This window comes from Gekko japonicus, unplaced genomic scaffold (genome assembly GCF_001447785.1).
Source record: "Gekko japonicus isolate JY-2015 unplaced genomic scaffold, Gekko_japonicus_V1.1 scaffold190, whole genome shotgun sequence".
NCBI lineage: Eukaryota > Metazoa > Chordata > Lepidosauria > Squamata > Gekkonidae > Gekko > Gekko japonicus.
In genome coordinates this window covers 860,591-888,046 of record NW_015160841.1, presented here as the reverse complement: position 1 = coordinate 888,046, position 27,456 = coordinate 860,591, and the positions used below count along the sequence as shown (strand labels likewise).

The following is a 27,456-nucleotide window of genomic DNA, read 5'->3' as shown; positions in this document are numbered from 1 at the left end:
TTTTCTGCTTTCTCATTTTGAGACTGTTTCAATTATTCTTCCCTCCATGTGAGGTAGCATTACTATTTTTAACATGAAAATTGTATATGTATTGGGAAATGGCCTTTAGAAAATATGCCACATATCAGAGCCGCAGGAGAAAATATCTTTCTTTTCAGATAACCAGAATGCAAAATATTTTGTTGGTTAAGAGGGACTGGGTGACCACATAAAGAAGCACCTTAAAAATTAGAATACCCAGAAAACAGAATATAGTGGGAAATTTTCAGACTGCAAGTGACAATTTTCTGGTCAGATTCCCCCCTTGCCTAAAACACTACTTTCTATCCTTCTAGCAACAGAAATCTATAAGCCACAGATGTGTGGCCACATGTATCAAGGACTGAGATTATTACATTTAGAAACTCCTCGCAGGTAGTATATTTTAGAAACCTGGGTTGAAACATCATCCATAGGTCACCTTAGAATCTGCCAAAAGGTTTTTTAGAAAAGGTTTAACAGCTGCCCTTTTGTGTGTCTCGTGAACAGAATGAATTTTCATTCTTCCAGAATACCCACATGGCATGAATAATTCATGCACTCATGGAGACCACCAGTAAGGCACAATAAAACTAAAGCGGTCCACAAGAATTAAATTAAGACACTTGGTTACTGGCACTTGGTTACTGGCCCCAGTTTTAACAATACGATTCTACCTTGAAGATTAAGTTACAAGCCTTCTTCCAGTGAATGCAACAGTCAAAGGCAAAATGAGAAAGTTAATGAAGGCCTTTCTTTACTACCAGGCTTATGAAGAAAAAGGAAGAAATGAAGTCTGGCTTATTCCTTACTATATTACAAGAAGGTTCAGACGGCATGAACGTTTTTGCGAAAACTGACACCAGACCAAAATGTCCCCGGGGTCAAAAATATGTATGTTGAACTAATGTGGAAGTTGACAGCCAAACCACTGGAGCTCTACAAGTGTCCTCCAGCTGAGGAAGCCGTAAATGTGGCCAGACGCTTCCGGCAGGCTGAAAAAAGCTCTGCTACTTTGAGATTAGAACGCACACTCTCGTTTGATTAATGAAAATGTAAATGAAAGAGCTCTTCTTTTGTCAGTTATGATTACAGACCAGAGTGGCTTTTGGAGAAATATTTGGGTCCCAAGAGCCAAAATCCAATATACTGTAACTGCAATAAACTCTGATAGGGGATTAACCCTCACACACAGGTAAATCTTATGGGAACAAGAAAACATATGGAAGTGGTAGTTAAATGCAGCGTTGAAGTAATGTAGATGCTGAAACTAAAAGTCGGGCATATGGATGTGAAGGACGAAAAGAAGAAAACTTTATCACCAGGACCTATAGATGTCATGCCATGTTGTAACTCAGAAGTTCAAAATAAAACGAAAAATGACACTGCTTTGGAGTTGGTAGACCAAGCAGCCCTGTCCTATAACATGAGAACTGACAGATCTGCAAACAGTTTGGGAATCAGATACAGCTGCTGCCCAACAGTGACACCAACCTAATGTGCTCTCCTTAAGACAAAATTCAAGTCCAGTAACGCCATGGAGACCAACAACATTTTCCAGTGTATACACTTTCGTGACAAAAGTGAGCTTTGACTCATGGAAGCTTATGCCCTGGAAAACTCTGTTGGTCTTTAAGTTGCTACTGGACTCAAATTTTGTTCCTTTAACTAGAGACTAACATGGCTATCCACCTGAAACTATACTTAAAACAAGAGTCTCAGGATTTCAACATTATTTTTTTGTGTGCAGGATTTTTTTTTAATGCCAAGCCTAAAGGAAGCCAGCAGAGAGAATAAATGACTCTGGGCAGGCAGCAGTGGCTTCCCCCCCAGCTAGACTGCCCAATGTCTTGCTGAGTAACTGGACCCCACAGCTCTTATAATCAAACCATGAAACGCATCACTAATTAGGTTTTGAACTAAGGACAAGCAGATACAGTTTCATTTCAGCATCCAGATCTCTTTGGATAGTTTACTTTCTGGTGCCTTAAACACTTAAGCCAAATCCTGAAAAGTCATGTCCTTTAACCAAAACATAAATTTTGCCTCCCTGTTAAAAATGTTTTTTATCATATTAATACGCAGCCTTTGCAGTGGGAGGAAAATGCCACATTTAAGAAGACCCACATTGCCCTCTCTTCCTTCAGTTACCTAGTATTTCGTAAACAAATGCAACATAAAACTCTGGGTCTTCCCCAAGACAGAAATGTGGGTCTTTCTCACCCACTTTCTCACTTGAAAGCCAAGTTTTATAAAGATCCCCTTGCCCCCTGCACAGAGAACTTGTGTGCTTACTAAGAGCTAATTCTTTAGCAGGCTACATGACATAGCCTCATGGAGCTGAATACATGTGATGGAACCTGTTTTTGAAAGTCACCCTGAATCCGAACAAGAGACTGCCAGGCATTCTGCTTGACATGTAAAACACTCCTATGTGCAGAAAAATTCTGATGGATGGATGCTTCATCATACATTATGATGTAGTATAATTCTTACAATAGGAGTGTAGCATGATCTCTATTCCTCTGAACCAGCTTCAGATCTAGTCCAGAGAGGGGATACAAGTATCACACAAGAAGAGACTGAAGCCAGTGTGTTTCTGATTACTGCCCCCCCCCCCCAGCAATCTTGCCTTGTTGAAGTCTTCAGATGTGGCTCTCATTTCCTTCCATGTCTTATTCAAGAGCTGGATACAAATGCAGAAGAACTCTTCAAATGACCTATCATGCGTGAAGAACATTGGGTGGAAATCATTGCCGGTCTCACTGGCTAAAAAAAAAAAAACATACACACAGAAAAGAAAAAAACAACACAAAATATTAATAAAACATTGACAGATACATCCCTACTGCACGCCCAGTAATACATAGCACCAGTACAAACCAAGCACTAATGAATCAAGATAGGTAAAAAGAATAAACAGGGGAAGTAAGAACAATTTGTGAAATAGCAAATTGATGAAACGACTGCTAAAGAAAACAAGCGGGAATGGTTCAATGCAATTCTCTCTTAGTAGTGAGGATCGATCCTGCTGTTGAGCCTTACACTGTGGGAATAAAAGGTTGCCATTTTCAGTACGTGCCGTTACTGCTTTTGCGAGGAAAATAAGAGGATGTTTCCATGGTTGGCTATGTTTGAGAGCCAGTTTGGTGCAGTAGTTAAGTGTGCGGACTCTAATCTGGGAGAACGGGGTTTGATTCCCCACTCCTCCACTTGCACCTGCTGATGTGACCTTGGGTCAGTCACAAGCTCTGGCACAGCTGTTCCTGAAAGAGCAGTTTGTGTCAGAGTTCTCTCAGCCCCACCCACCTCACAGGGTGTCTGTTGTGGGGAGGGGAAGGGAAAGGAGTTTGTAAGCCGCTCTGAGACTCCAAGTGAAGGGCGGGGTATAAATCCAATCTCTTCTCTTCTATGTTCATGAACTTAGGGCCTTAGATATCAGTGTTTCACCCAGTAAAGAGTGACATGCAAGAGAGCCAGGGGTCCTTGCTGCATATCTGTATGCATTTGGAAATGAAGCCAGCCATCTGGGTCAAGATCATGGAGTGACCAGTGCTGCTCACTCTACAGCCATCAGACAGCTGCATGCACAATTACCATAAACCTAAATAGCCACATGACTAATCTGTGCCCTGGCTCCTCACTATTAAACATACACGGACAATATAAGCTACAAGTGGAGACCTGCAAGAAACTTGTGGGAGCGGCTATCCTATTTCCTCCAGCTTTGCTTCTTCCCCTCTCCCCCAGCTTCTCTCACACTCTCTCCCTTCTGCCACCCCTTTTCTTTCTCTCTCCCCTCCATGCTTGTCACTTTCTCTCTCTGTCTGTCCCTCATCCCGTCACCCAGCAGCAGTGGCAATGGCGGCTCTCCAGGAATAACAATGAAATCTCTCAGCTACAGAGATGAATTCCCCTTATGGTTGACAGCTCCAGGTTGAGAAATTCCTGGATAATTGGGGGTGGAGCCTTGGGGGGTGAGGTTTGGGGAGGGAAGCGACCTCGGCAGGATATAATGACATGGACTCTACCCTCCAAAGCAGCCATTTTCTTCAGGATAACTGATCTCTGTCGTCTGGAGATGTTGTAATTCCGGGTGATCTCCAGCCGTGACCTGGAGGCTGGTAACACTAGTTCCCCTGGAGGAAATGGCTGCTATACCCCTCTGAGGTCCCTCCCCTCCCAAGGCTTCACTCCTCAAATCTCCAAGAACTTCCCAAAGTGGAATTGGCAATCCTATCCCCACCCAACAGCCAATTTACCTTTATCTGTCCCTCTGTCTTCAGCTTTCCACCCACCTTCAAGCCTCTACCTAGAAAGACTATTGTATAGAAATACTGATTTCTATAGGTTTCATGTCTTCCCTGGAATGTATCTTGCTGATATCTTGCTGGTACCCCGCTGTGTTGATTTCCTGTTGAAGCCAAATAGAGAGGTCCAGATGGCCTCTATTGCCATGCCATACAAACATTCCTTCACACCTCATGCTGGAAGCTAGGCCAGCATGTCAGAAACTGCACGTAGGCCATGGTGGGTTAGAGTTTGGAGGGGCACATGACCCGGGTGTGTCCTTCAGAGCTCTGACCATTCAGATGTTGTTCCCATGACAACCCAAAAGTTGGACACCCCCTTCCTACCCGTGATTGGCTAATGGCCACGGCTAGTCATGATTAGATTGGGGTTCTTAATTGTCTGACCCTTGGAGGAGAGTCAGATTTTCTCTTGCTCTCTCTCTACTGTTGAATTGCACCTGGGAAATGCTGTCCCAGGGAGAACAAAGGACTCCTCTGTGAGCTGACCATGTGCTTGCAAGGATGGAACTATTGTTTCTCAAGATACCTGGACTCTTCCAATGGACAAATATTGAAACTCTTGGACGCTACCCTGATGTTGGTAAATATGTTTCTTACTGTTTAGTTAAGGCAAGACTTGCCTAGGCTGTTATTTTGAATCCTTCTAGTCTGTGCTAAAGTTCTCTACTGAATAAACCTTATTCTTGTTTATAAATAGTGTCTGGATTGTGGTAACTGGACTTCAAGCTAAATCTTGCAGCTTAAACCGCTGACCAATTATGCTACCTGTGTAAGATTAACTGCACACTCTAGATTGAGTGGCTAATGTGTAAAACCCACATGCCAACTGAGATTCTGGGGATCTCTAATCTCAGGTTGGTGAGGGATTAAGTTTAGAGATCCCTGGTGGCTATTGTGTTTAAATCCAGAGAGCCTACCTTCCTGGGTTATTGAGTACTGTATTGTGCCAGTGTAGAATTCTTTCCCCCATCCCTGGACTGGCCTTGGGGGCAGAATCTATACAACTATGGTCTTTCCTTACAGTGTGGACCAAAGCAGCATACATTATTCTCTCTTCCTTCTTATCCACACAACAACCCTGTGAGGTAGATGAGGTTGAAAGTATGTGACTGGTCCAAAATTGCCCAGTCAGCTTCCTCAGCAAGAAAGGGATGTGAATCTGGGTATTGCAGACCCTACTCTGATGGTCTAACCGCTACACCACACTGGCTTCCATAGGATGGCTGGCTGCTATTGAACAGTAGCAAGCAGCCAGGCCTAGTGGAGGTATGCAAGTCAGGTGGTATCAAGTCTCCCAGAGGTTGCTTCCAGGCCTAGAGTTGCCAACCTCCAAAGTGATACCTGGAGATCCAGAAGCACAACCGAACTCCAGACAAACAGAGACCTGTAACCCTTGAGAAAATGGCTACTTTGGAGGGTGGACTCTGTGGCATTACATCATACTGATACACAAATCTGCCTGCGTACTCCCGTTGCCGAATTGGAAGCACACAGTTATTCCAACGAGTTAGATGGATATCTGTTTAATGCATTTAAAACAGGGAATACAGGGCTGAGCACCTTAGCACTTCAGAAATTCCAAAGCTGTATTCTACTGTAACCAGAAAGGGCAGAAGGTCTTATAACCCAAATGACATCACATATAATTTACACATTAAAGAGTCTCTAACTGGTACCAAGCCGTTAACATCATACAAGCATTATTTGACTCAGTGCATCTCTCAGTAGTGTCAGTAATTACACTTGTTTATCTTGTCTTCAGAACATTGGGTAAATTAAAGAACACTGGGTCCCTTCCTGGGCTTGCATGTGGAGAGCTAGCTGATAAGGGCTGTGAATCACATTAAACTTCACTCTTGGCTGCCTTGCAACTTCTAAATAGCATTCCATTCTTATTGCATCTTAATTCCTTCTACAAAGCCTTCTTATACACAAAAATGCAGTTATAAAATATATGTTCTGCTATAAGTTTCTCTAATCAGAAGATTCTAGGTTACATACAAAAAACTGGATCTATTATGATTAAACTTTTGAAGGCATAGTGACAGCTGTCAATATACATCAAGGAGAGAGTGTCAGAAATCACATTCTTTTCCTCTTATCCTAATACTGAGACTTCTCCCCTCTCCAAACCTTGCACTCCTTACACTTCACCACAAAAATCTCCAGGAATTTCTCAACCTGGAGCTGGCAACAATAGTCAGGTGTGGTCCCAAGGACTCCTTCCTCAAATACCAAAATAAGTATGGAAAGGGCCCTGCCCTCCCACCTTTTCCTCACAGACATTGAAGCATAAAATGCTGTGGTTGCCTAGCAACAGCCACTGAGGTAATCTGTTGCTTAAAGCTACAGGTGCTCCTTTTATCATTTTCATTTTTTTAAAACCCTCCAATGTATTTTTTTAAAAATTTTAGATTTCACATTTCTGCAAACCTGGGATCCTTTTCAGGTTTGTAGAAAGATCTGTCTTGCCCGTTCACAGCTCCAGTCACCAGATTTAAGTATCCAAAGACTTGATCAACTTGGCTATTAGTATATTGTTAACTATTAATATTAAATACGTAAGTATACCTTCAACACTGCCCATTCACAGCTCCAGTCACTGGATTTAAGTATCCACAGATTTGATCAACTTGGCTAACGGTATATTGTTAACTATTAATATTATATATGTAAGTATAAATTCAACCTTCTAACCTACAACATGCCTTTGAGCAGGTAGGGTTGAATTTCCCCACCCACCCTAGGTGGACCTGTGTACCCTTTACTTGCCTCTCTGCCTTCTCATGCTCTCCCCCGCAAGATGCAAGAGAATGATATTGTCAAGGTGCTCAGAAGAATACAAGTGGGCCGCAAAGAAAGGGGAGCAAGATCTCCACCACTCCACTCTGGCTAGCTTGCCCTTTCCTGCAAGGGGGTGGGGTTTACCTCCTTCTTTGTGGACAGCCTGCTCCCCTCCTAGTGGCTGCCCCAGTGCTGGGATGTGAGCTCAGAGGCTGTTGCAGTGGATGAGCCCTTTACTTCCACCCCGGCATGAGGCAAGCACCTCAGCGAGGCTCAACCATCATGCAGTCCATCCTGCAATGGCTGTTTCATGGTGGGAACCACCTGCCAATCACAAGTCTCACTGGATAATGGCCTTGCCCATTTTCCTGAAACATGGGGCAGGTGCTACATTGGGGAACGGTGCTCAGAAGAGACACAGGCAGCTCTTGGCCCCTGAGTATCACTGGTGTACATTAGGGTTAAAGATCTACAGGTGCTAAAGGCTTTTGCTTCGGCCTCAGAAGAAACTTGGCTATCTTGGCTATCAATATACATAGCAAAGCTGCAGCATCCAGAAGTTTCCAAGGTCTCCATTGCGTTGCGACACCAAACCTCTATGTTATCACAACAACAACAAAGAATTTTCTTGTAAGAAGAAGAGATTGGATTTATACCCCACCCTTTACTACCCAAAGGAGTCTCAGAGCGGCATACAATCTCCTTTCCCTTCCCTTCCCCACAACAGACATCCTGTGAGGTAGGTGGGGCTGAGGGAGCTCTTTTGAGAACTGCTCGTGAGAGAACAGCCCTAAAAGAACTTGTGACTGACCCAAAGTCACACCAGCAGCTGCATGTGGAGGAGTGGGGAATCAAACCCGGTTCTCCCAGATTAGAGTCTGTGCTCCTAACCACTACACCATACTGTAATGTGGAGGTGGGCCTCTTGCTGGCAAAAATGGGCAAGAATGACACAATCCAGTCAATCTGTGTGTTTTTTCAAAGGTACAAATACACTTTGCATATATTATCTTGTTATAACCCTTCTAACAATCCTGTAAAGCAGAAGCAGCTCTATTATGCCCATTTTACAGATGGAGAGGGCAAGGCTTAGCGATTACAGCTTGCCTAAGGACACCCTAGTGAGTTCACGGCAAAGAAAGCTTTGAACGAGCAACCTCCTGATTCACAGCTCATTCTCTTATCCACTACCCAACTGTAAATTATGCTGGCCTACATCTGGTGCATGTAATTCTGCATGCCGTGCTTATGATGGACAGGAAGTCACAGAGCAGAGGACACGGTGGTCTCTCAAGGTGCTGTGTTCCAATTATAAAGTTACAACTCAGAGCTTTTTTTTTTTTTAAGTGTGAGTTTTAATTGTAATGTCAGAGAGATTAAAATCCAATCAATTTCTCTCGGCTTATGTGGTTGGGGTGTGAGTTAAATTAACAGTCTAGGTCCAATAAAACTTCATTACATTCCATGACTGGGTACTCAAAGTGGGTGTGGGGGGGGGGAGTGGTGAAAGTCACTGGCTTCCAATCTACAAGTTCGGTTTGAGTCATTAAAAACGAGTGGTGTCAGGGGCCTCATTTCCAGGGGTGCTTGGCACCTTCCATTTCCATTCATTTTGACTGCAGCTGTGACTGAAGCACATTTCAGATAATCAGACCTTCAGTCTGTAATTGAACACAAACAGCAGCGAATCCCCAGGGGTGCCTGTAGTTGTCATCAAACACTATTAAGCAGGAGCAGAAATAAAACAATGGTGCAGGAATGGGGCTGTGCCAAGGAGGCGAAATCAGGCAACGGCCTTGAGAGATCAAGGTCTTTAAAAATTTCTCTTTCAAGCATCAGCTTGTGTTTCCACTTGCAAAAGCAAACAGAACGGAATGAAAAAGGGAGCTTTATGAGTTCTCTCAACACTCCGAGGTACATGTTCCAGACATTCCATCATCATCAACAACAAGAACAACAACAGCCAGTACCAGCAATAAAATGAAGAGCCGAGGGACACCTCAAATGCTGTGATAGCTACTGTCTCAAGATTGCATCAAAATGGATTCTTACTTAAAATTTGGACCTACAGGCCAATGGTAAAAATGGGTTTGTGGTATTTTAAAATTCTGCTTCAGCTGAGATCAACAACTGACAATCTCGGGGTGGGGGGAGAGGGTAACAGAACCTCAACTCCCACCTCCATATTCAGCTTACAGCTGTTGGAAAGAGCTAAGGAAGCAGGAGAAGCTACTCACTAAATCGAACTAATTCTAGATAAATACCAGCACAAAAATCGAGCCACTGTTCTGCTAGGCATCCACCAAGTTCTAAAGGCCAGTGTATACCAGAGAGCCATGTACACAATTACTGTCAACAAGAAGAGCCACACAACTACTGTTTGCTCTGTGTGCCACCCCAAGCACAATACAATAACATAAGGTATAACTATTGAATATATAGAACTGTATCTGTAAACCTTTCTCTTTTTTAAATATGTGCATGTGTGAGCTGGAAGTCATAGTGGGCACTCCATGAAATTGCTGAGCGGTCGGGTTAGAACGGATAAAAGGAAGTACTTCTTCACCCAAAGAGTGATTAACGCTTGGAATTCACTGCCACAGGAAGTGGTGGCGGCTACAAGCATGGACGGCTTCAAAAGGGAATTAGATAAGCATATGGAGCAGAGGTCCATCAGTGGCTATTAGCCACAAGGTATAGATAGGGACTCTGGGGCAAGTGATGCTCTGTCATCTTGGTGCTTGGGGGGGTCAACAGTGGGTGGGCTTCTAATGTCCTGGCCCCACTGGTGGACCTCCTGATGGCACTGGTATTTCTGGCCACTGTGTGATACAGAGTGTTGGACTGGATGGGCCTTTGGCCTGATCCAACATTGGCATCTCTTATGTTCTTATGTTCTTATAGTGACCTCTAGTGACTGGCCCCTACTGGGGGCCTGGAGGATATCCAGAGAGGTGGCTGAATAAAGCCTGCCCCCACCTCCTGACTGCTGGTATTCCAAGGAGGTCTCCCATCCAAGTACTTGCCAGAGTCAACCCTGCTTCACCTACCTCACAGGGTGTCTGTTGTGGGGAGGGGAAGGGAAAGGAGTTTGTAAGCCGCTCTGAGACACCTTTGGGTAGTGAAGGGCGGGGTATAAATCCAATCTCTTCTCTTCTTCTCTACTTACTGAGCAACACAATGGGACTGCTTTGGTAACTGTGACAATCATTTTTTGGGAAGGAAATAATGCAAGGTTCTTGGTTCTGTTTCATTACGGTTGTCCACAGGAAATCAGCTCGCCTATATCATCGTCAGTTCTTTGAGGCCATTGACTGACTCTACAGTCTATGAAATTGGCCGCAAGGAACCAATGGGAGCCAAACTTCAACAACCAACTGAAACCTTTACAGTCACTCCAACTGCAGAAGCCAGATCTATGCAAAATGGGCCAAGTCCGGAACACAGATGAAGGCTGCCATTTTTACATCCAATTATATAAGGACCCAGCTCCTGTTTTCATTTTCTGCCCTCCTGATTGTCAACCCCTTCTAATCTTCATCCAAGAACACTACATTAGAAGTAGCTGTGGAGAACAGATAAGGCCAATGTTTCAAATAACCAGCAGGGGGAAAAACAGTTATCAAGAAGGAAGAGTGGTTTTGCAAGGGAGCAGCAGCAGGAGAGTTGAAAGCAGAGGGGGAAAACAACAAATGAGCAGATGGAGAAGGCAGCAAACCAAGCAATGCCAAGCCAGGAAAGGAGCCAGTTCTGAGGCACATATGCTGGCTTGAATTATTCAAGGTTACGGCCTAAAAATGAACACATTATGTGATAGAGGTGTAGTTCCAGATGCCAAAAATTACCCCAGAGTTAGCTGTCATCTATTTGCCCATGGCCAATGCATGCATCGTTGAGACATCCTAAAATTAATGAGGTGTGATGGATAGGAAAGCACTGGACATGAGATGATGTTGACACATAAGGCACCTGAAAAGTTCACACGGGGCACCTTGAGACACTACTTTTGATGGATATGGAGCTTAAGGAGAGTGTCTTTAAATTGCCCACCTCTAGCATTGTCAGGTACCTGTCTATTTTATATCAGTTTCATTCCTCAATGAGCAATTGGGAGACTTCCTAAATGCTGGAGTAGTGCCTTGAGAATGACTTCCTAAATTGCTTCCGCAGTGCCTTGAGAACTTGCATGATAAACAACACTTACTCTTTTGAGAGTGACCTTTGCAAACACAGTTAATACACCACTCGTGAAGTTCATGTCTGAAAGGGCCCTTAGGATAAACCTAAACATCTTGTGATCCACCAAGTTAGAATACAGCCCAACAGCCAAATGTTCACCAAGTGTCATGGACCAAAATATGGACTCTTCCTCATCTGGCAAAGAGGCCAAAGACTCAGGCAAGTAGGAGGTTGGACACCAGACACCACCACAGAGGAGGCAGCACAGACACTCCCAGGATCCCTGTTGTAGACCAGCCGGGGCTCAGCAACAGTGAGAACGCCTCAGAGGAGGAGGGGCCCGGTGCAGCCAGCTTGCAGTCGACAGGAGCCAACCAGCAGGGAAATGGAGTTGCAGGCATTCCCTGACTTGCAGCTCAGAGTGGGTGCAGAATCACCTCAACCCTCCAACTCTGATCCGGCAGTCGAAGGCCGACCACCCGCCCCCACTTCCCCAGAGTCACCAGCATGCTTGGAATGCTGCAAGAAGAAAGCTGAGAACAGACATACAGGCTAAGCGTCGGAGTGCACGCCATGCCGCTCAGCACCAGCTGCCTGTTGATAGTGATGATGAATCTTTGGAGGATTGTTACTGAGAAGCTGGCTGCACTCATGACATCTCAGCTTGTAGCAATAAAGTCTCCCCAGAGAAGCTGGTGGGCATGGACTCAACCTGTTTGATAGATGCTGAACTTGCTGGCACTGCCTTGATTGATTCCTCGAAACAATCAAACTACATACAACTGTGTTATGATTATTACATTTAGTGTAAACAGTCTTGTAAATATTTCATAAGTAGTATCCTTTTGATACTGTCCATGGGGTTTTCTTGGCAAAAATCTGGTCCATGGGGTCCTGGCGTGATCTGGTCCATGGGGTCGCGAAGAGTCGGACTCGACTGTGCGACTGAACAACAACAAAGTATTATCCTTGATTGATTCCTTGGCAAGCCTGATGCTTGACCTGTTCTACAGCCCTGAGTTTCTGAAATGTCCTCTGGCCTTGTTTATACTGGAACTTGGAAAGATCCTGCAACTTGACACTGGAAGCCTGTTCCAGCCGCAGTCTGCATCAGAGCAATCCTTCATTGATGTGCAGGAGGAGCTCCAGGAGTCTGCATCAACTCTCCCACCCTGGGATATAGCCCTACTTTCTGATTTGGACCCTGAACCCTCGACCTTAGAGCCCACTGCGGTACCAGACGTCTCTCCGCAGATGACCCTTCAAAACCAAGAGCCACCCCAACCATCAGAATACTCAATGCCACAATCAGGCACGGCACCTGTAAGAACTAGTAGACTGTTCCTCCTGACCTGGATGGGCCAGGCTAGTCCAATCTCGTCAGATCTCAGAAACTAAGTAGGGATGGCCCCGGTTAGTATTTGGATGGGAGACCACTAAGGAATTCCAGGGCCTCTGTAGAGGCAGGCAATGGTGAACCACCTCTGAGCATCTCTTGCCTTGAAAAACCCACGGGGTTGCCATAAGTCAGCAGTGACTTGACAGCACTTTCCACCACCAGACTGGTCCTAGAGGAGCAGGGCTTGCATCTCCATCTCCTTGCATGAGTATTTAAGGCCTCAGCTCACCCTTGGCGGGAATAAAGTCCATGCTTGACTCCTGGGCCTCAGTCTCCAGCAGGCCACAAAAACACACCTGTTTCTTGTTTCTGCTTGCCTGGGATTGCAAACACTTGAAAGGGAGCATTTGGTAAGGTAGGTCACTAATAGCAAACACTTGCTTTGGGTAGTGCTTGTATAGCATATTCAGTAGCGCTGAAGACAGACAAGGAAAACTCCAGTCCTGCTAGGTAGCCATGCTTGAGAAGGCAGCTATATTTGATGGCTGTTATTAAAAGTGATATGGGAAGAGGAAGGACCCACTCCTTAAGCAGCATTCCTCCCTGGTGGGGGAAGATACAGACACACTGGGCCAAACATCGGATACTAGGAGAACTGTGATTGATTTTCAACTTTTTTTTTTAAACACGAACTATAGCTGGGACAGGTGGTGCCACTAATTTGATTTGGGAAGCCTTCCAGAGCCATTAAACCGTCACCCAGTGCTGTTTCCCCCTTTCAAATTGGTCCCTTCAAGCTCCCATGGGCTCCATGAAGGAAACCACACAGGAGTAGGGTTGCCAAGTGGTTTTCTTGCCGCAGCGGGGGACTCCCAGCTGGAGGCTGGAGTGCGCACGTGCATGCATGCCGCACACACGTCACCCAGAAGTGACGTGATGATGCCAGGCAGAGTTTTCCCTCTGATGACTGTGGCCCTGCCCCCAGCGTGCCTGGCGTGGTCACGTCACTTCCGGGTGACGTGCACATCGGGGTGGGGTTCCCCCCAGGTCTCGATCCGCCACCGCTGGGGACTTGGCAAGCCTACGTGACAGGAGTCAGTTATTGTGTCCACATTCTCCTCCCACAAAATAGATGGCAGCTTCAGGAAGGCACTGAGATAGACAAAACAGCATAGCCACCAGCTGCTTTTAGTAGAAGAAAAAGGAAAAAGGGGAAAAGACCACGGATTTTCCAGCATAACATTCCATTTGACTCTTAAATCCCATAATCCATCAGTTTTCAGCACGACTATCCTCAGCTGGGTAGTGGTTGATAGATAGTTTGTTGTTGTTAAATTTGTTCCTTGAGAACTGAATGGGGGAGGGGGAGTCCTTCTGTTTCCACAGAGGCAGATTCTTGCACTACGACGGAAATATTTTCATTAGTTTGAACACTGAGAATCTTTTCACCCCACATCGAGAGCAGGCATCCATTAATTCTCCTGCTGGAACGTCTGCATGGATTCTGCTGCTCCTCTTATCAGTGAAAGAGTTAAGAGGCGGCCCACATAGCTGCCAACATGGAAGCCTGAGGAGATGGCTTAGCCAGCGGAGCCCAGGGGACTCATTAAATCAGTATGCCCTTAAGGCGTCCTCCACCAGGGCTTCGAAGGGGCCCAGCTGTTACTGGAAACCTTGCCTAGGAGAATCCCCAGGGAAGGGGAGCTGTACGAAACCTCCCACCCTGGGGCAAATTCCTTGAGAGTACAATTTAACTTCGTTGTCTGCTGATACAAGCAGAGTGAATATGAACTGGCAGAATGATTGAATTGGCTCTGGCTATAGACTAAAAACACACATTTATTTGACAAGAAAATGAGTAATAGATACAAAAGCAATGAGCAAACCACACGGTAAAAGATGCAGTGTTGGTTTGGGGAAATCCACCACACATTTTATTCTAAGGATCATCTAGCTATAGACGAGCTGCAGTCAGATGAACCACTTAATGGGCAAAGCAGAAAGTCCTTTCCTTGCAGCTCTGCCTGATAGTTTCCAAAAGGGCACAGAGGACCACTACAGATTATAAGTGCGGCAAAGACAGCTGGCTTCAGTGACATTTTCAATCGTCCTTGCCATTCTTGTTTGCTAAATAATGAAGAACCCTTCTTTAATTTTGTATACTTTCTGCTTCGTGTTAGTATCAATTTTTCAAAACGTGGCTGCTGAGCAGACTGAGCTATCTATGTGAGTTTGATGGTACTCTCTCCCCTCTTGATTAGAAGCTTGAACACATCAAGATGTTCCTTCTGGGACTGTGTTTTCTGGCCTCTGGCTTTTGTTAGTATAGTATAGCGATGGAGACAGGGTGGAAGTAAGGTCGCCAGCACCCAGGTCCCAGAGGGGGTTCTAGGGTTGCCAAATGGGCCCGGGGGGCGGGGAATCCCCCACTTCGGAGCCCCGATTTCCGCCCTGGCGGAATCGGGGCCCGGGGAAACCCCGCCCCCGAAGCTGACGTTGCTGATGTTGGGGGCATGGCTGAGTTTGTCGGGGGGAAAACCATAAGGTTTCCCCCCCAACGAGCTCGGCCACGCCCCCAACGTCAGCAACATCGGACATCACTTCTGGTGACATCCTGCCAGCGCGCGCCCAAAAAGAACTCCCGGACAACAACGAGGCTCCCCTGCTCCGAGGGGTGAGTGTATTTGGCAACCCTAGGGGGTTCCCTCATTTTTGGGGGGGGGCTTTGATCCACTACTGGTCAGCTGGCAGGTGGGGGAAACCCACCCCCCAAACAGGTGATGCCATCCCGTTGGGAATATTGCACGTTATGTCCCTCCACCCCCGGAATGCCCCCAACCTCCTCCTCCAAAAAAAAACATAACAGTGAGGAGACCTGGCAACCCTTGGTGGGACACACTTCTGTCCCTAAACTAAAAACTATTTCTTGACAAAGAAATATCTACAAGCTCCAGGGGAAAAAACCCCTTAAAGACCGTGTGAAGAAAAGAAACACTTAATCTATGCTCAGTTTGATTTTGAAACTATTAGGACTATCACCCAATCTTAATTTGACTTTCATCTGGCCGCAGGGATCCAACCTTTTGCTACTTCTAGATCATCGTGTTACTAACCACTGTGGGACTTATCCTGTGTGAATCTGTCTAATCTTTTTAAAGCCATCCGTAATTTAATTATTGTGCTCATTGGAGTGAAGAAGTACTTCCTTCTGTCTGTCCTGAATCTATATTACCCACGACTCCATTAGGTGGCCCTGAGAACAAGTACTACGGGAACGGCAGAAAAAGTTCTCGCTAACCACTCTTAGATGTCAGTAAACCTGCAACATTAGCACAAATGTTATACTAAAGAAGCTTGACAAATTCTGAGCAAAAAAAACCATCCCAGATTTAAAATTTAAACACAAAAAAGTTTTCGATGCTCTCTTCACTTATTCTGGAATTTTGCACAGACACGAGTGTGGCAACAAAGGTGAATGGGGAGCAAGAGGACAGAGGGTCCCTTTAAGTGCTCCAGGGTAAACAGGGGTAAGAAGGAACCACTTGGTCAAAGGCTGCTTTCCCTATTCCAAACGTGAAACTAATTGTGCTTCTGTCCCTTCCATCTGCTCTCAGACATACTAAAACAAATCCAAAAGCAACAGTAATAACATTCTTTTTTTGTAGTTTTTGCTGTATTTTTTTATGTGTGTGTGTGTGTTTGCGCACCTGGAAGTCATGGTAACCTCTAGTGACTGACCCCTACTGGGGGCCTAGAGGATATTCAGAGAGGTGGCTGAATAAAGCCTGCCCCCGCCTCCCACCTCTAGTATTCCAAGGAGGTCTCCCATCCAAGAACTTGCCAGGACTGGCCCTGCTTAGCTTCTGAGCAGGGCCGGATTTAGACTTGCTGAGGCCCTAAGCTATACAAAACCCAGAGGCCCCCTACTGTTTTAAATTATATCAGCTGGTCTCAGAAAAAATTAAAATATATACGCCTTTTTAATATTTGAAATCATTTTTTTATATTGTGTTTTTATTCGAGGCCCCAGCAGATTGCGAGGCCCTAAGCTGTAGCTTATTTAGCTTATGCGTAAATCTGGCACTGCTTCTGAGCTCTGATTAGATTGGGCTTGCCTGGGTTATCCAGGTCAGGGCAGTAAGACCATTCTTAATAGCAAGTTCCTAATAAACTGTGAGACACAGACTGATATTTGGGGATTCTCCCCCCCCAAGCAACATGGCTATCTGTAATCATTTATCTACTACAAAAAATGACACCAAATTGCCACTGGAAATCAGTGGGTCTCCAAATGGCCACATAAATGCATTAAACCAAAGGCCATCTTGGACTAGATATCTGTCCTATGAAAGGTGGGCTGAGGGAGGAGGGGAGAAGTACACATTATTTCCTTCCCTCCCTAGTAGAGCAGTCCCTCCTCTGATGCTAGAAGGTGATCACAGATTTTTATATTACCTGATTAGGCGTGGCAAGGTTCAATACATGTGGTTTAAACGGAACAGCGTTTTACACACACCAAATTGAATGAAATGGTAACATGGTGTTAAGAGTTTGGTTTGGGGATTATTTACACCTGTCGCTGAGAAATACCAGGAGTCCTCAAACCAATCACAGGACTAATATCTGAAGCATTCAAAGCCTTGAAATGAGCCAGGGCATTTCAACCTCACCCATCTCCTGCTTTCTACTACAACAGAGATGGTCAGGAACATGGTGGTTTCAGGACGAAAGAGAAATTTCTTGTAAAATGCTGCAATCCTTTAAAAAGATGCAGAGGGTCTTCTTCAGTAAACATGATATAATTTCATTCACAATGAACAGAGGAAGGAACACAAGGCCTAACACAGTCCTTCATAAGAATTTCCCTAGCCAGCTTACTCTGAGCCCTGAGTTAAAACCTGGTCTGGAACTGCTCCGGATTCTGGTACCTGAACTGAACTTCTCAATATTGTACTTCTCAGGGTGCTACACATGCTGGGTCCCAGAGTCCATGTTTTCAAGGTGAATCCATTAGCACACACATCCTGGTTCAGATTCCTATGAACACCACTGACTGCAAGCAAAACTGTTTGTGCTTCATCACAAAGTTATAAGAGATGCCAACAAAAAACAAAGATCCTCAAGCAGACATTTACTCACACCCAATTTAACCATAACTAAGAGGAAAGGAAACGAACAGTGGGGAAGAGCAGCAAGGGTCCAAATTACTTAAAACTGAAATCTCTCGTTGTCTGGCTTGTTTATAGCGTACTGCTCCTCCAGAACCTTTGCCGCATTTAAAATGCTTCGCGTCTTGAGCTTCACATCTTCAGCACATTCCGCAAACATTAATCAAGCATCAGAAGGTAAATTACTTTGACTCTCCGTATCAGACTTAAACTTAAAGCATGCAGAAGAAAACCAATTAGGCAATAGGTTGGACCACCCAAACAGCTTGTAACTGAAAGAATTCTGGAGGGCATTCTCAGTGTGCAAACACCTTTGCCAGCATCTGTGTTCAGCTTCACACAATAGAGAAAATCCAGCAGTTGAATATCTGGCTGCCAATCCTTGATATAATATGGACGAAAACACTGTCACACTTACCAAAGCGCACTATTTAACTACATTACCGTATCCTTTGATTTGAAGGCCAACTTAGATCTGGGCCTAACTACATGTTATGTTTTCTTCCCTGGTTCCTGGCAATTGGATGTTGTCAAATCTAAGACGGGTGTGTGTGTGAAATCAGAAATGCGGGGAGAGGAGACTTAAAACTCCACCCCCTGGTGCTATTTTAACCAACTGCAAATGGCTCCAGGGCAGTGCTGTTTTCCCACCGAGGACACTGTAGCGCATCGGTACACTTTGTTCACAGTGCAGCTTAAATCCCAACATCCACTGAGGGAGGGAGAAATGCTCCTTACCCTTTTGTCACAATGCCATATATATCCCTAACTGAATGGGATCATATTGCCAAGCAGCTGAAGAATATGAATACACACACACACAAGCAGCCAATCGGGAAAATACTCAGAATGGGCAGCAGACAAGATGAGCCAGGTGTGTGGGATGCTGAAAATGTTCACCTGGGGACATTTGGTGTAGCCCTAGTTATCACAGCCACCACAGAGTTCTGCCTCTTTGCAACCCAAGCAAACACCCACAAATCAGTGGTATATGACGCCAAAAAAGATTGCCAATATGAATACTAATATGTCAAAAAAATGTTGGAAGTGCAAAAGGGTTGAGGGCTCATTTTATCATATGTGGTGGACTTGTGAAAAGACAAAAAAAATTTGGAGTGAGATTCATGTAGAGATGGAAAAAAATGTGAAATGTAAATTTAAGAAAGAACCAGAAATATTACTTTTAGGACTAAAAATGGAAGAAGTCAATGTGGCGAAAAGGACACTGATGTGGTATATGATAAAAACAGCCAGAATGACCTATGCTCAATACTGGAAGCAAAATGAAGTCCCTAGAGTCGAGGATTGGATTAAAAAGTTATTTGTTTTCGGTTGAAATGGACAAGATGACACGGAAACTTAATAATATGGAATCAGAAGATTTCTATAAAGACTGGAAAGACTTAAAAGACTATTTGGAAAAATATTGGGATGTAAGAGACAACTTATTTTGCTTTAATAACTACTGAGTATTGATTTTTAGTAATATGAAAGGATAGTGGTACAATTGTAACAGTTAAATTGTAATAGTTAAATAACAGTTACCTAGTGAACTTGTAATCAAGAAGTGGTTGGAGGAGAGAAAGTTAAGAAATATACAGGAGGTCGTAGCACTGTGGGAAGCCATGTAAGGTAGGATGTAATGGGTATAAATGTAAAATCAATGTTGGATGTGATTGATTATATCCTGAATAAAAATTTTGTTAAAAAACAAAAACAAAACACCCACAAATCAGAACAGAAAGGAACGTGCATTCATATCTGCATGTTCCTTACTGCAATATCAGCTGATCATTTGCATGACAAAAGAGCCAGGACAAATCAACAGAACTTCCACAGCACTTTGTAAAACCTCAGACTTTGCGCTCTCCACCCCTCCGCCAGTGGAGGCTGTTCACATGTTCAGTGGCGAGTTATCCAGTAGTGAGACACTGAGAGATAACATATGAGTTGTGTGATGAAGCCAGGAGGCAGTAAGAAGCAACCATCTATGCTGAGTCATCACATGAATGTGTGAACTAACTCAGACCCTTGATCTACCAAGGTCAGTACTGTCTACTCTGATGGCAGCTCTTCCAGGGTCTCAGGGGGAGATCTTTCACATCATCCACTACCTGATCCTTTTAAATAGAGGTCCCAGGTCTGCATGGCAAAACAGGTGTTCTGTTACTAACAGGCCAAGCCTAAGCAGAGTTACTTCAGTCTAAGATCATTGGAATCAACTCTTTCTAGGATTGCCCTGTAAGTTACTAACCCCATCCCTTGTGACTGGTGCTAGCCCTGTGAAAGTGTGAACCACAGCAAAAACTGTAGCACACGGTATTAGCAACAGACATCCTCTGCTGTGGATACCTTAACAGAAAGCAGCATTCCTGAAGGACCCCGTTATTGCACATGTCTGGACTGTCTAGCATAGACCAGGACCACTGATGCTAAATTGGCATCGAGCTGAAGTAGCAGTTAGGAGAAAGGCAAAGTTATCTTCTGCTGTTATAAAAAAAGAAAATGAAATTGTCTGTCTGTGACAAGTAGAGCTTCAGCTTTCTTTAAGCCACACTGAATGAAGGCCACTTCTATGTCACAATTACAGTTCTGGGGGGGAAACTGTGTATTAAATCCTAGATCAATTTCACTAGTAATAATGTAGTATTATCCTGGTTTTCAGGGCAAGCCACTATGCCGGAGGTAGCTGTGATTTCTTTTAGTTTAAATAGTTAAAGGCTCTATTGGGGTATAGAAAGACTGGCACGGAACAGTGTTAGAGCTGTGATGTATGTGCAACTGCAATTTCGATGACCTCTCGCATGTACTGTATGGGGGCAAAAATTTGGTTACAAGGTGAAGCATCGTCCATGCTATTCATTTGTCCCTCCTGCTCCAACTTTAATTTTGGAAGCCACATACAGCTGAAAGTGTTCATTATCCCAAAAAGCTGTAAGTGCTCTCTCTGCCAAAGCTTGGCAGCCAAAACCCTGCGTGTGTCTCATCAGTATTCCAACAAACTCGCAACTGCCCTGCAATGCAACTACTGTAGGTAGTGACAGAAAGCATTTCCTTTTAAATGCCCTCATTCATCATTCATGAATAAAAAAGGATGGGTCATACGGGTAGGGCGCATAACGGGTTCAGAACTGCCAAGTCCTGTTCCTGCCTGAAAACCAAAATGTATGTTACAAATTTCCCCTACTAACTTTGTAAAAGTCTAGGGTTGTTTTTTTGTGCAGTGTACCATTTCCTTCCATTGCACAAAGACTACGAGAGCATTCCCGTTATCTTTAAAAACATCAGATATTATTTGTAATAACCTTTACAGTTATTACAAATTCCCAAATTATTTATCATATTATATGGTCAACTGTTTTCAACACTTTTCAACACTGGTGATGTGACCATATATTTTAAATAGTGAAACTAATTAAATGCTCAAGTGGTTAAGACGCTGAACTGCAGGCTGTGGAAGGTCAGTAGTTCAACAGTTCGAGACCCGGGTGCCGCATGATAGAGTGAGCTCCCATCTCTAGTTCCAGCTCCTGCCAACCTAGCAGTTCGAAAGCAAGAAATTGCAAGTAGATAAATAGGTACCACTTTGGTGGGAAGGTAATAGCGTTCCGTGCGCCTTGGTGTTTAGTCATGCCGGCCACATGACCACGGAAACGTCTTCGGACAGGGCTGGCTCTTTGGCTTTGAAACGGAGATGAGCACCGCAACCCTAGAGTCGGATTCTACTGGCTTTCGAGCAAGGGAAACCTTTACCTTTTACTAGGGACATCATATTCTTACATATTAACCTTGACCAGTATGTGTGTGGGGGGGACACACACACATTACTTTGGAAGGTAACTAGTTAACCCCAGACTGATTTTGTGTTGTTTACAAACGAACCCCCATAACGTTTAATTATATTTAACAATAGAAAGCAGTGCATGTCATAATACACACTGTATACCACCGTATGTCCCGTAAACACAGGCACGCTTATGTCTTGTGGCATCTGTCTGTACCCCATTCACACGAAACATATTTCTTTTATAAGAATAAACGTTTTTATTGAAAACCAGACAACAAGTTTCTAACGGCATTGAGCAGGATGACTTTGTATTGCCCTGACCCGGATGGCCCAGGCTAGCCCGATCTCGTCAGCGTCTAGAAGTTAGGCAGGGTCAACCCTGGTTAGCATTTTGACGGGAGACCTCTAAGGAATACCGGGATCATGATATGACGGCAGGAAATAGCAAACCACCTCTGTTAGTCTCTTGCTCTGAAAACCCTTTGGGGTTGCCGTAAGTCATCTGCGACTTGACGGCACTTTACACACACACACACACAGAGAGCTTTGCATGGCAGTGCTGAACATGGGACTTCCCCTAGAGAGGAGCTGGTGGCAACCAGAGGCTGGACAGTTTCTTTGTTGTGCCTCGTCTTTTGAACTCTCCCCCCTCTCACACACCACAAAGTATTTAAAGTACAAAATACAGCATTTCTGGCCTATGCTTTAAAATACACACAAGAAGTAGGGCCCGTTCATTAACTAGATAAATCCCGCTTCATTCCTGGAATAAATCAGGACCATTCCTGAATGTGGACATACAGACAATTGAGCCACACTTCATTCTGAACGTGCTTACAGAGATATTTGGACCATGAACAATAACAACCTGAAAATGATTTGTACTATTGAGGAAAGGAAGGCCTTGTGGCTGAAACATGTTTGGTTTTAATGGTTTTTAAAAAATAATTCATTATTCGTAATGTATTAAAGCGTTGCTAATTTAACGTATGTAACCTATTACAAATAGCAGAGGAAAGAAGGAAAGCTAAAGGCAAAGGCGAAAAGGAAAGATTTACCCAACTGAATGCAGATTTCCAGAGAACAGCAAGGAGAGATAAGGAGGCTTTCCTGAACGAACAATGCAAAGTAATAGAAGAAAACAATAGAATGGGAAGGACTAGAGATCTCTTCAAGAAAATTGGAGAAATCAAGGGATTGTTCCATGCAAAGATGGCCATGATAAAGGACAAAAACGGTAGGATCTAACAGAAGCTGAAGAGATTAGGAAAAGATGGCAAGAATACACAGAACTATAGAAGAAGTACCTCAATGTCCTTGACAACCACAATGGTGCAATCACTGACCTTGAGCCAGACATCCTGGAATGTGAAGTCAAATGGGCCTTAGAAAGCATTACTAACAACAAAGCTAGTGGAGGTGATGGTATCCCAGCTGAGCTATTCAAAGTCTTAAAAGATGATGCTGTTAAAGTGCTGCACTCAATTTGCCAGCAAATTTGGAAAACACAACAGTGGCCACAGGATTGGAAAAGGTCAGTATACATTCCAGTCCCAAAGAAGGGCAATGCCAAGGAATGTTCAAACTATCGCACAATTGCACTCATTTCACACGCTAGCAAGGTCATGGTAAAGATCCTACAAGCTAGGCTTCAGCAGTACGTGGATAGAGAATTGCCAAAAGTACAAGCTGGGTTTCAAAGAGGTAGAGGAACTAGAGATCAAATTGCCAACAGTCATTGGATTATGGAGAAAACAAGAGAGTACCAGAAAAAGGAGTACGACAAGGATGTATATTGTCCCCTTGCTTATTTAATTTATATGTAGAGTACATCATGCGAAATGCCAGCATGGATGACTCAGAAGTCGGAATTAGAATTGCTGGGGAAAACATCAACAACCTCAGATATGCAGATGATACCACTCTAATGGCAGAAAGTGAAGAGGACCTCAAGAGCCTCTTGCTCAGAGTAAAAGAGGAGAGCTAGGAAAGCGATGGCAAACCTTGACAGCATAATAAAAAGTAGAGACATCACCCTGCCAACAAAAGTCCGCATGGTCAAAGCAATGGTATTCCCAGTAGTACTGTATGGCTGCGAGAGTTGGACTATAAGGAAGGCCGAGTGCCGAAGAATAGATTCTTTTGAACTATGGTGCTGGAGAAGACTCTTGAGAGTCTCCTGGACTGCAAGAAGATCAAATCAGTCTATCCTAAAAGAAATCAACCCTGACTGTTCCCTGGAGGGCCAGATACTGAAGCTCAAATACTTTGGCCACCAAATGAGAAGGGAGCATTCACTGGAGAAGACCCTGATGCTGGGAAAGATTTAGGGTCAAAGAAGAAGGAGACGGCAAAGGATGAGATGGTTAGACAGTGTCATCGTTGCAACGAACATGAAATTAAGCAAACTCTGGAGCACGATGGAAGACAGGAGGGCCTGGCATGATGCGGTCCATGGGGTCGCAAAGAGTCGGACTCGACTGTGCGACTGAACAGCAGCAGCAACCTATTAGTATATATATATTTTCAAAACAAAAGATACACACTTTACCATGTCATACCCAAAATGTGGGGGGGGGGGGGGGGGCCAAAGGTAACCTAACTGATAACAAATTGATACACAATCACCAAATGTGGAGAAGGGACATGGGGTTCAGTGGTACTGCCCATCATGTATCTTGCATGCAGAAGGGCATAGATTCAAATCTTTGGCATCTCCAATGTCTCAGGTACTAAGCAAGGGTAAATTACATGTAGTCTCTAGCTGAGAACCTGGAAAGCTGCTATTAGAGTAGGCTCAGTACTGTGCTGGACACAGCGATGGTCTGATTCACTGCAATGTGGCTTCAAATGTTCATGTTTAGCTGAATGTATAGCATTAGGTGATATTTGAAGAACATCTGCTGAAGCTAAACATTTGGCAAACAAAATAGTTATGGAGGAAGGTGCACTAATTTTAACTAGACCCAGGACTCTTTTTGTAGCAGGAGCTCCTTTGCATATTAGGCGACACCCCCCCCTAATGTAGCCAATCCTCCAAGAGCTTACAGAGCTCTTCTTACAGGGGCTGCTGTAAGCTCTTGGAGGATTGGCTACATTAGGGGGTGTGTCGCCTAATATGACTCAAGGGCATCATATACCCATATATTTCATGAGACAAATTTGGGAGAAGAAAGCAGAAGATTAGCACACAGTGGAGCCTGTGAGACATAGCAAAAGGACGGCGGTGCTATAAGGTTTCTGTCTTCAAAAGATGCATTAACCAATCCTGTTTTATATGAGGCATTGAAGAAGTATTCTGTCAGGGTCAATTCAAAGAAACAGTACAAGATTGGAAAACGTGGGGAGAGCTCGTCCATAGAATTGCCAAGAGTCGGACACGACTGAATGGCTAACAACAATAACATATTCTGATGGGCGTGACATTTGAATCATTTATTGATGAGTCAGACTTCACTAGGGAGACTAAAAATTCAATCCTAAAGACCATGAGGAGGGTTCCACATCACTCAACTGTGTGTCTTTCTAAAAATCAGATCTCTTCCTCTATTTCTATATGATTGGGCGGTTACAGGTTTATTAAAATATTTATACGCTACCTTTCTGACCAATGTGGTCCACAAGGCGGTCTTCAATAGCAGAATAGTAGAAAAAAAGTCGACATACACGGTGGCAAGGATACTATATGCCAAATACTGGAAGACTCAAGAAACACCAACCAAACAGGAATATATTCATAAACTTTTAGAAGCAGCGGAAATAGATAAATTAACTATGGAAATGAGAGGCACAAAGAAATTGACATTTCAAAAAACCTGGAAGAGACTATATGATTGGTATAATGTGAACGGAGTTAAAGATTAAGTTGATATGGCAAAAATAACATCTGAGTATGTAGTAATATATGATAATGGAATTAGAGAACACTAACAAATATTAGAGAATAATGAAGCGATGGATTAGGTGTAGCAACAAACTTTAAACAAGTCTCTTGGTTTATATGTTGTTTGTTGTAGTGGTTTATGTCTGTGTTTAGGATTATAAGAAAATAATAAATATGTACCTCCGGGTACTTAAAAAAATGTCGACATACAAGCACAACTAACAAAGAGGCAAACTCAGTACAGAGAAATGTCATATGCCATAAATCACCACTGTATTTCCAGCCTTGTAAACTCAATTATAGCCCATTGAAACAAAAGTGGTATTCACCTGTCTCCAAAATATCAAACACAAAGGGGAAATGCAGACAACTCTGGGAAGTACTGTTGCCGACTCTGGGTTAGGAAATTCCTGGAGATTTGGGGGTGGAGCCTTGGGAGGGCAGGGACCTCAGCACGGTATAGTGCACCCTCTGAAATGGCCATTTTCTCTGGACATCAGCTGTCATTTCAAAAGATCTCCAGGCTCTACCTGGAGGTTCTACCAACAAATAAATATACACTGCAAAAACCTTATAACAAACTAATGTGTTTCTCAGCTTTGTTCTCAGCTTTGAGAATAACAGGAGTACTCCGTCCATGAATGTTAGCTGCATAATGTGTCTTTTGTAGGGCCGGCAAAAAAACCATCCATACAACTATTAAGAAAGCTGTCCCCCTTTTTGGAAGACTTCATGCAAGGAGAAGTGGGCTTTAAATTCTAGAAACTCCCGTTGGGGCTTGACTTTTAAAACATTGATGCAAAATTGTCTGGTAGTTATCAATCTGTATGTACTGAATGTTATTGCTTATTGAATGTAATGAAGATTTATACCGGACTAGGATGAAATAATGATACACTATGCACTTTACTAAATGATGATTATAAATAGAACACATTAGTTTGTTATAAGGTTTTTGCAGTGTATATTTATTTGTTCCTAGATTCTCCTAACACTGCAGCTCGGGTTGCTCTACCTGGAGGTTGGCAACCATACCAGGGAAGGGAAGCCATTTCCTACCTTTAATGCCGTGACTGTTCTTTGTGCAAATCTTGCTCTATTCCCATTTTCATTTTTCTTTCTTCCAATATAGCGCTGAATATGGATGGGCATGGACCTGATTTTGTGATGAACTGGGGCCCAATTCGTGGTCCATTTGCCAGGTCCGTGCATTTGCAGTTCTGACCATGATTTTTTTGGTGGTCCGTTTGGTCTGTGGGCCAGACATGCTGCTCCCCAGGGAACCCTTTGAAGCTGTGCCATTGCTGTGGCGCGCCCACAAGGGCACTCGGGAGGCAGTTAGATGCCTCCTGAGCCCACTTATGGATTGCACTGCAGCAGTGGTGCGACACCAATGAGCTCGGGAAGCATTTAGATGCCTCCTGAGCTCATTGGCATCACACTGCTGCTGCGGTGCAATGCCAGTGAGCTCATGAGGCAGTTAAATGCCTCCTGAGCCCACTTCCAGGTCGTGCTGCTGCTGTGGTACGATGCCAATGAGCTCAGGAGGCATTTAAATGCCTCCCGAGCCCACTTTCTGATCACGCTGTGGCAGCACGATGCCAGTAAGCTTAGGAGGGATTTGAATGCCTTCTGAGGCCCCTTCCGGGTTGTGCCCATCACAGACCTCATGAACCACGAACTGGTTCGTAAACTGGGAAAGTCTGCAGAAGTTTGTGGTTCATGAAATTCACGAACCTCCACAAACCCCCTTATTTATTTATTTATTTATTTATTATTTAGATTTTTATCCCGCCCTCCCCGTAGGTTCAGGGCGGCTTACACGGCATATTGCCAGTATAATACAACAATAAAAACATTAAAATATTTAATAACATCAAATATTAAAACATCATCATCATTTTCCAGTCTGTGCCCATCCCTAGAGCTGAATAAAACCCACAGGGAAATGGGGAAAGAGTGCAAATAGAGTAGAATGTATTTCT

General features: G+C 44.0%; 1 protein-coding gene across 1 annotated transcript in view; it reads right to left on the bottom strand.

The window, feature by feature from the left end:
* Positions 1 to 2,554: 2,554 nt before the first annotated feature.
* LOC107117157 (engulfment and cell motility protein 1) overlaps positions 2,555 to 27,456 on the bottom strand; it is a 346,435-nt gene continuing 321,533 nt past the window's right edge. Inside the window, exons 16-17 of the mRNA XM_015419223.1 lie at positions 2,651 to 2,787; positions 2,555 to 2,560 (exon numbers count right to left, since the gene is read on the bottom strand). Of these exons, the coding sequence (XP_015274709.1) occupies positions 2,555 to 2,560; positions 2,651 to 2,787 (143 nt within the window). The remainder of the gene's footprint in view (positions 2,561 to 2,650; positions 2,788 to 27,456) is intronic.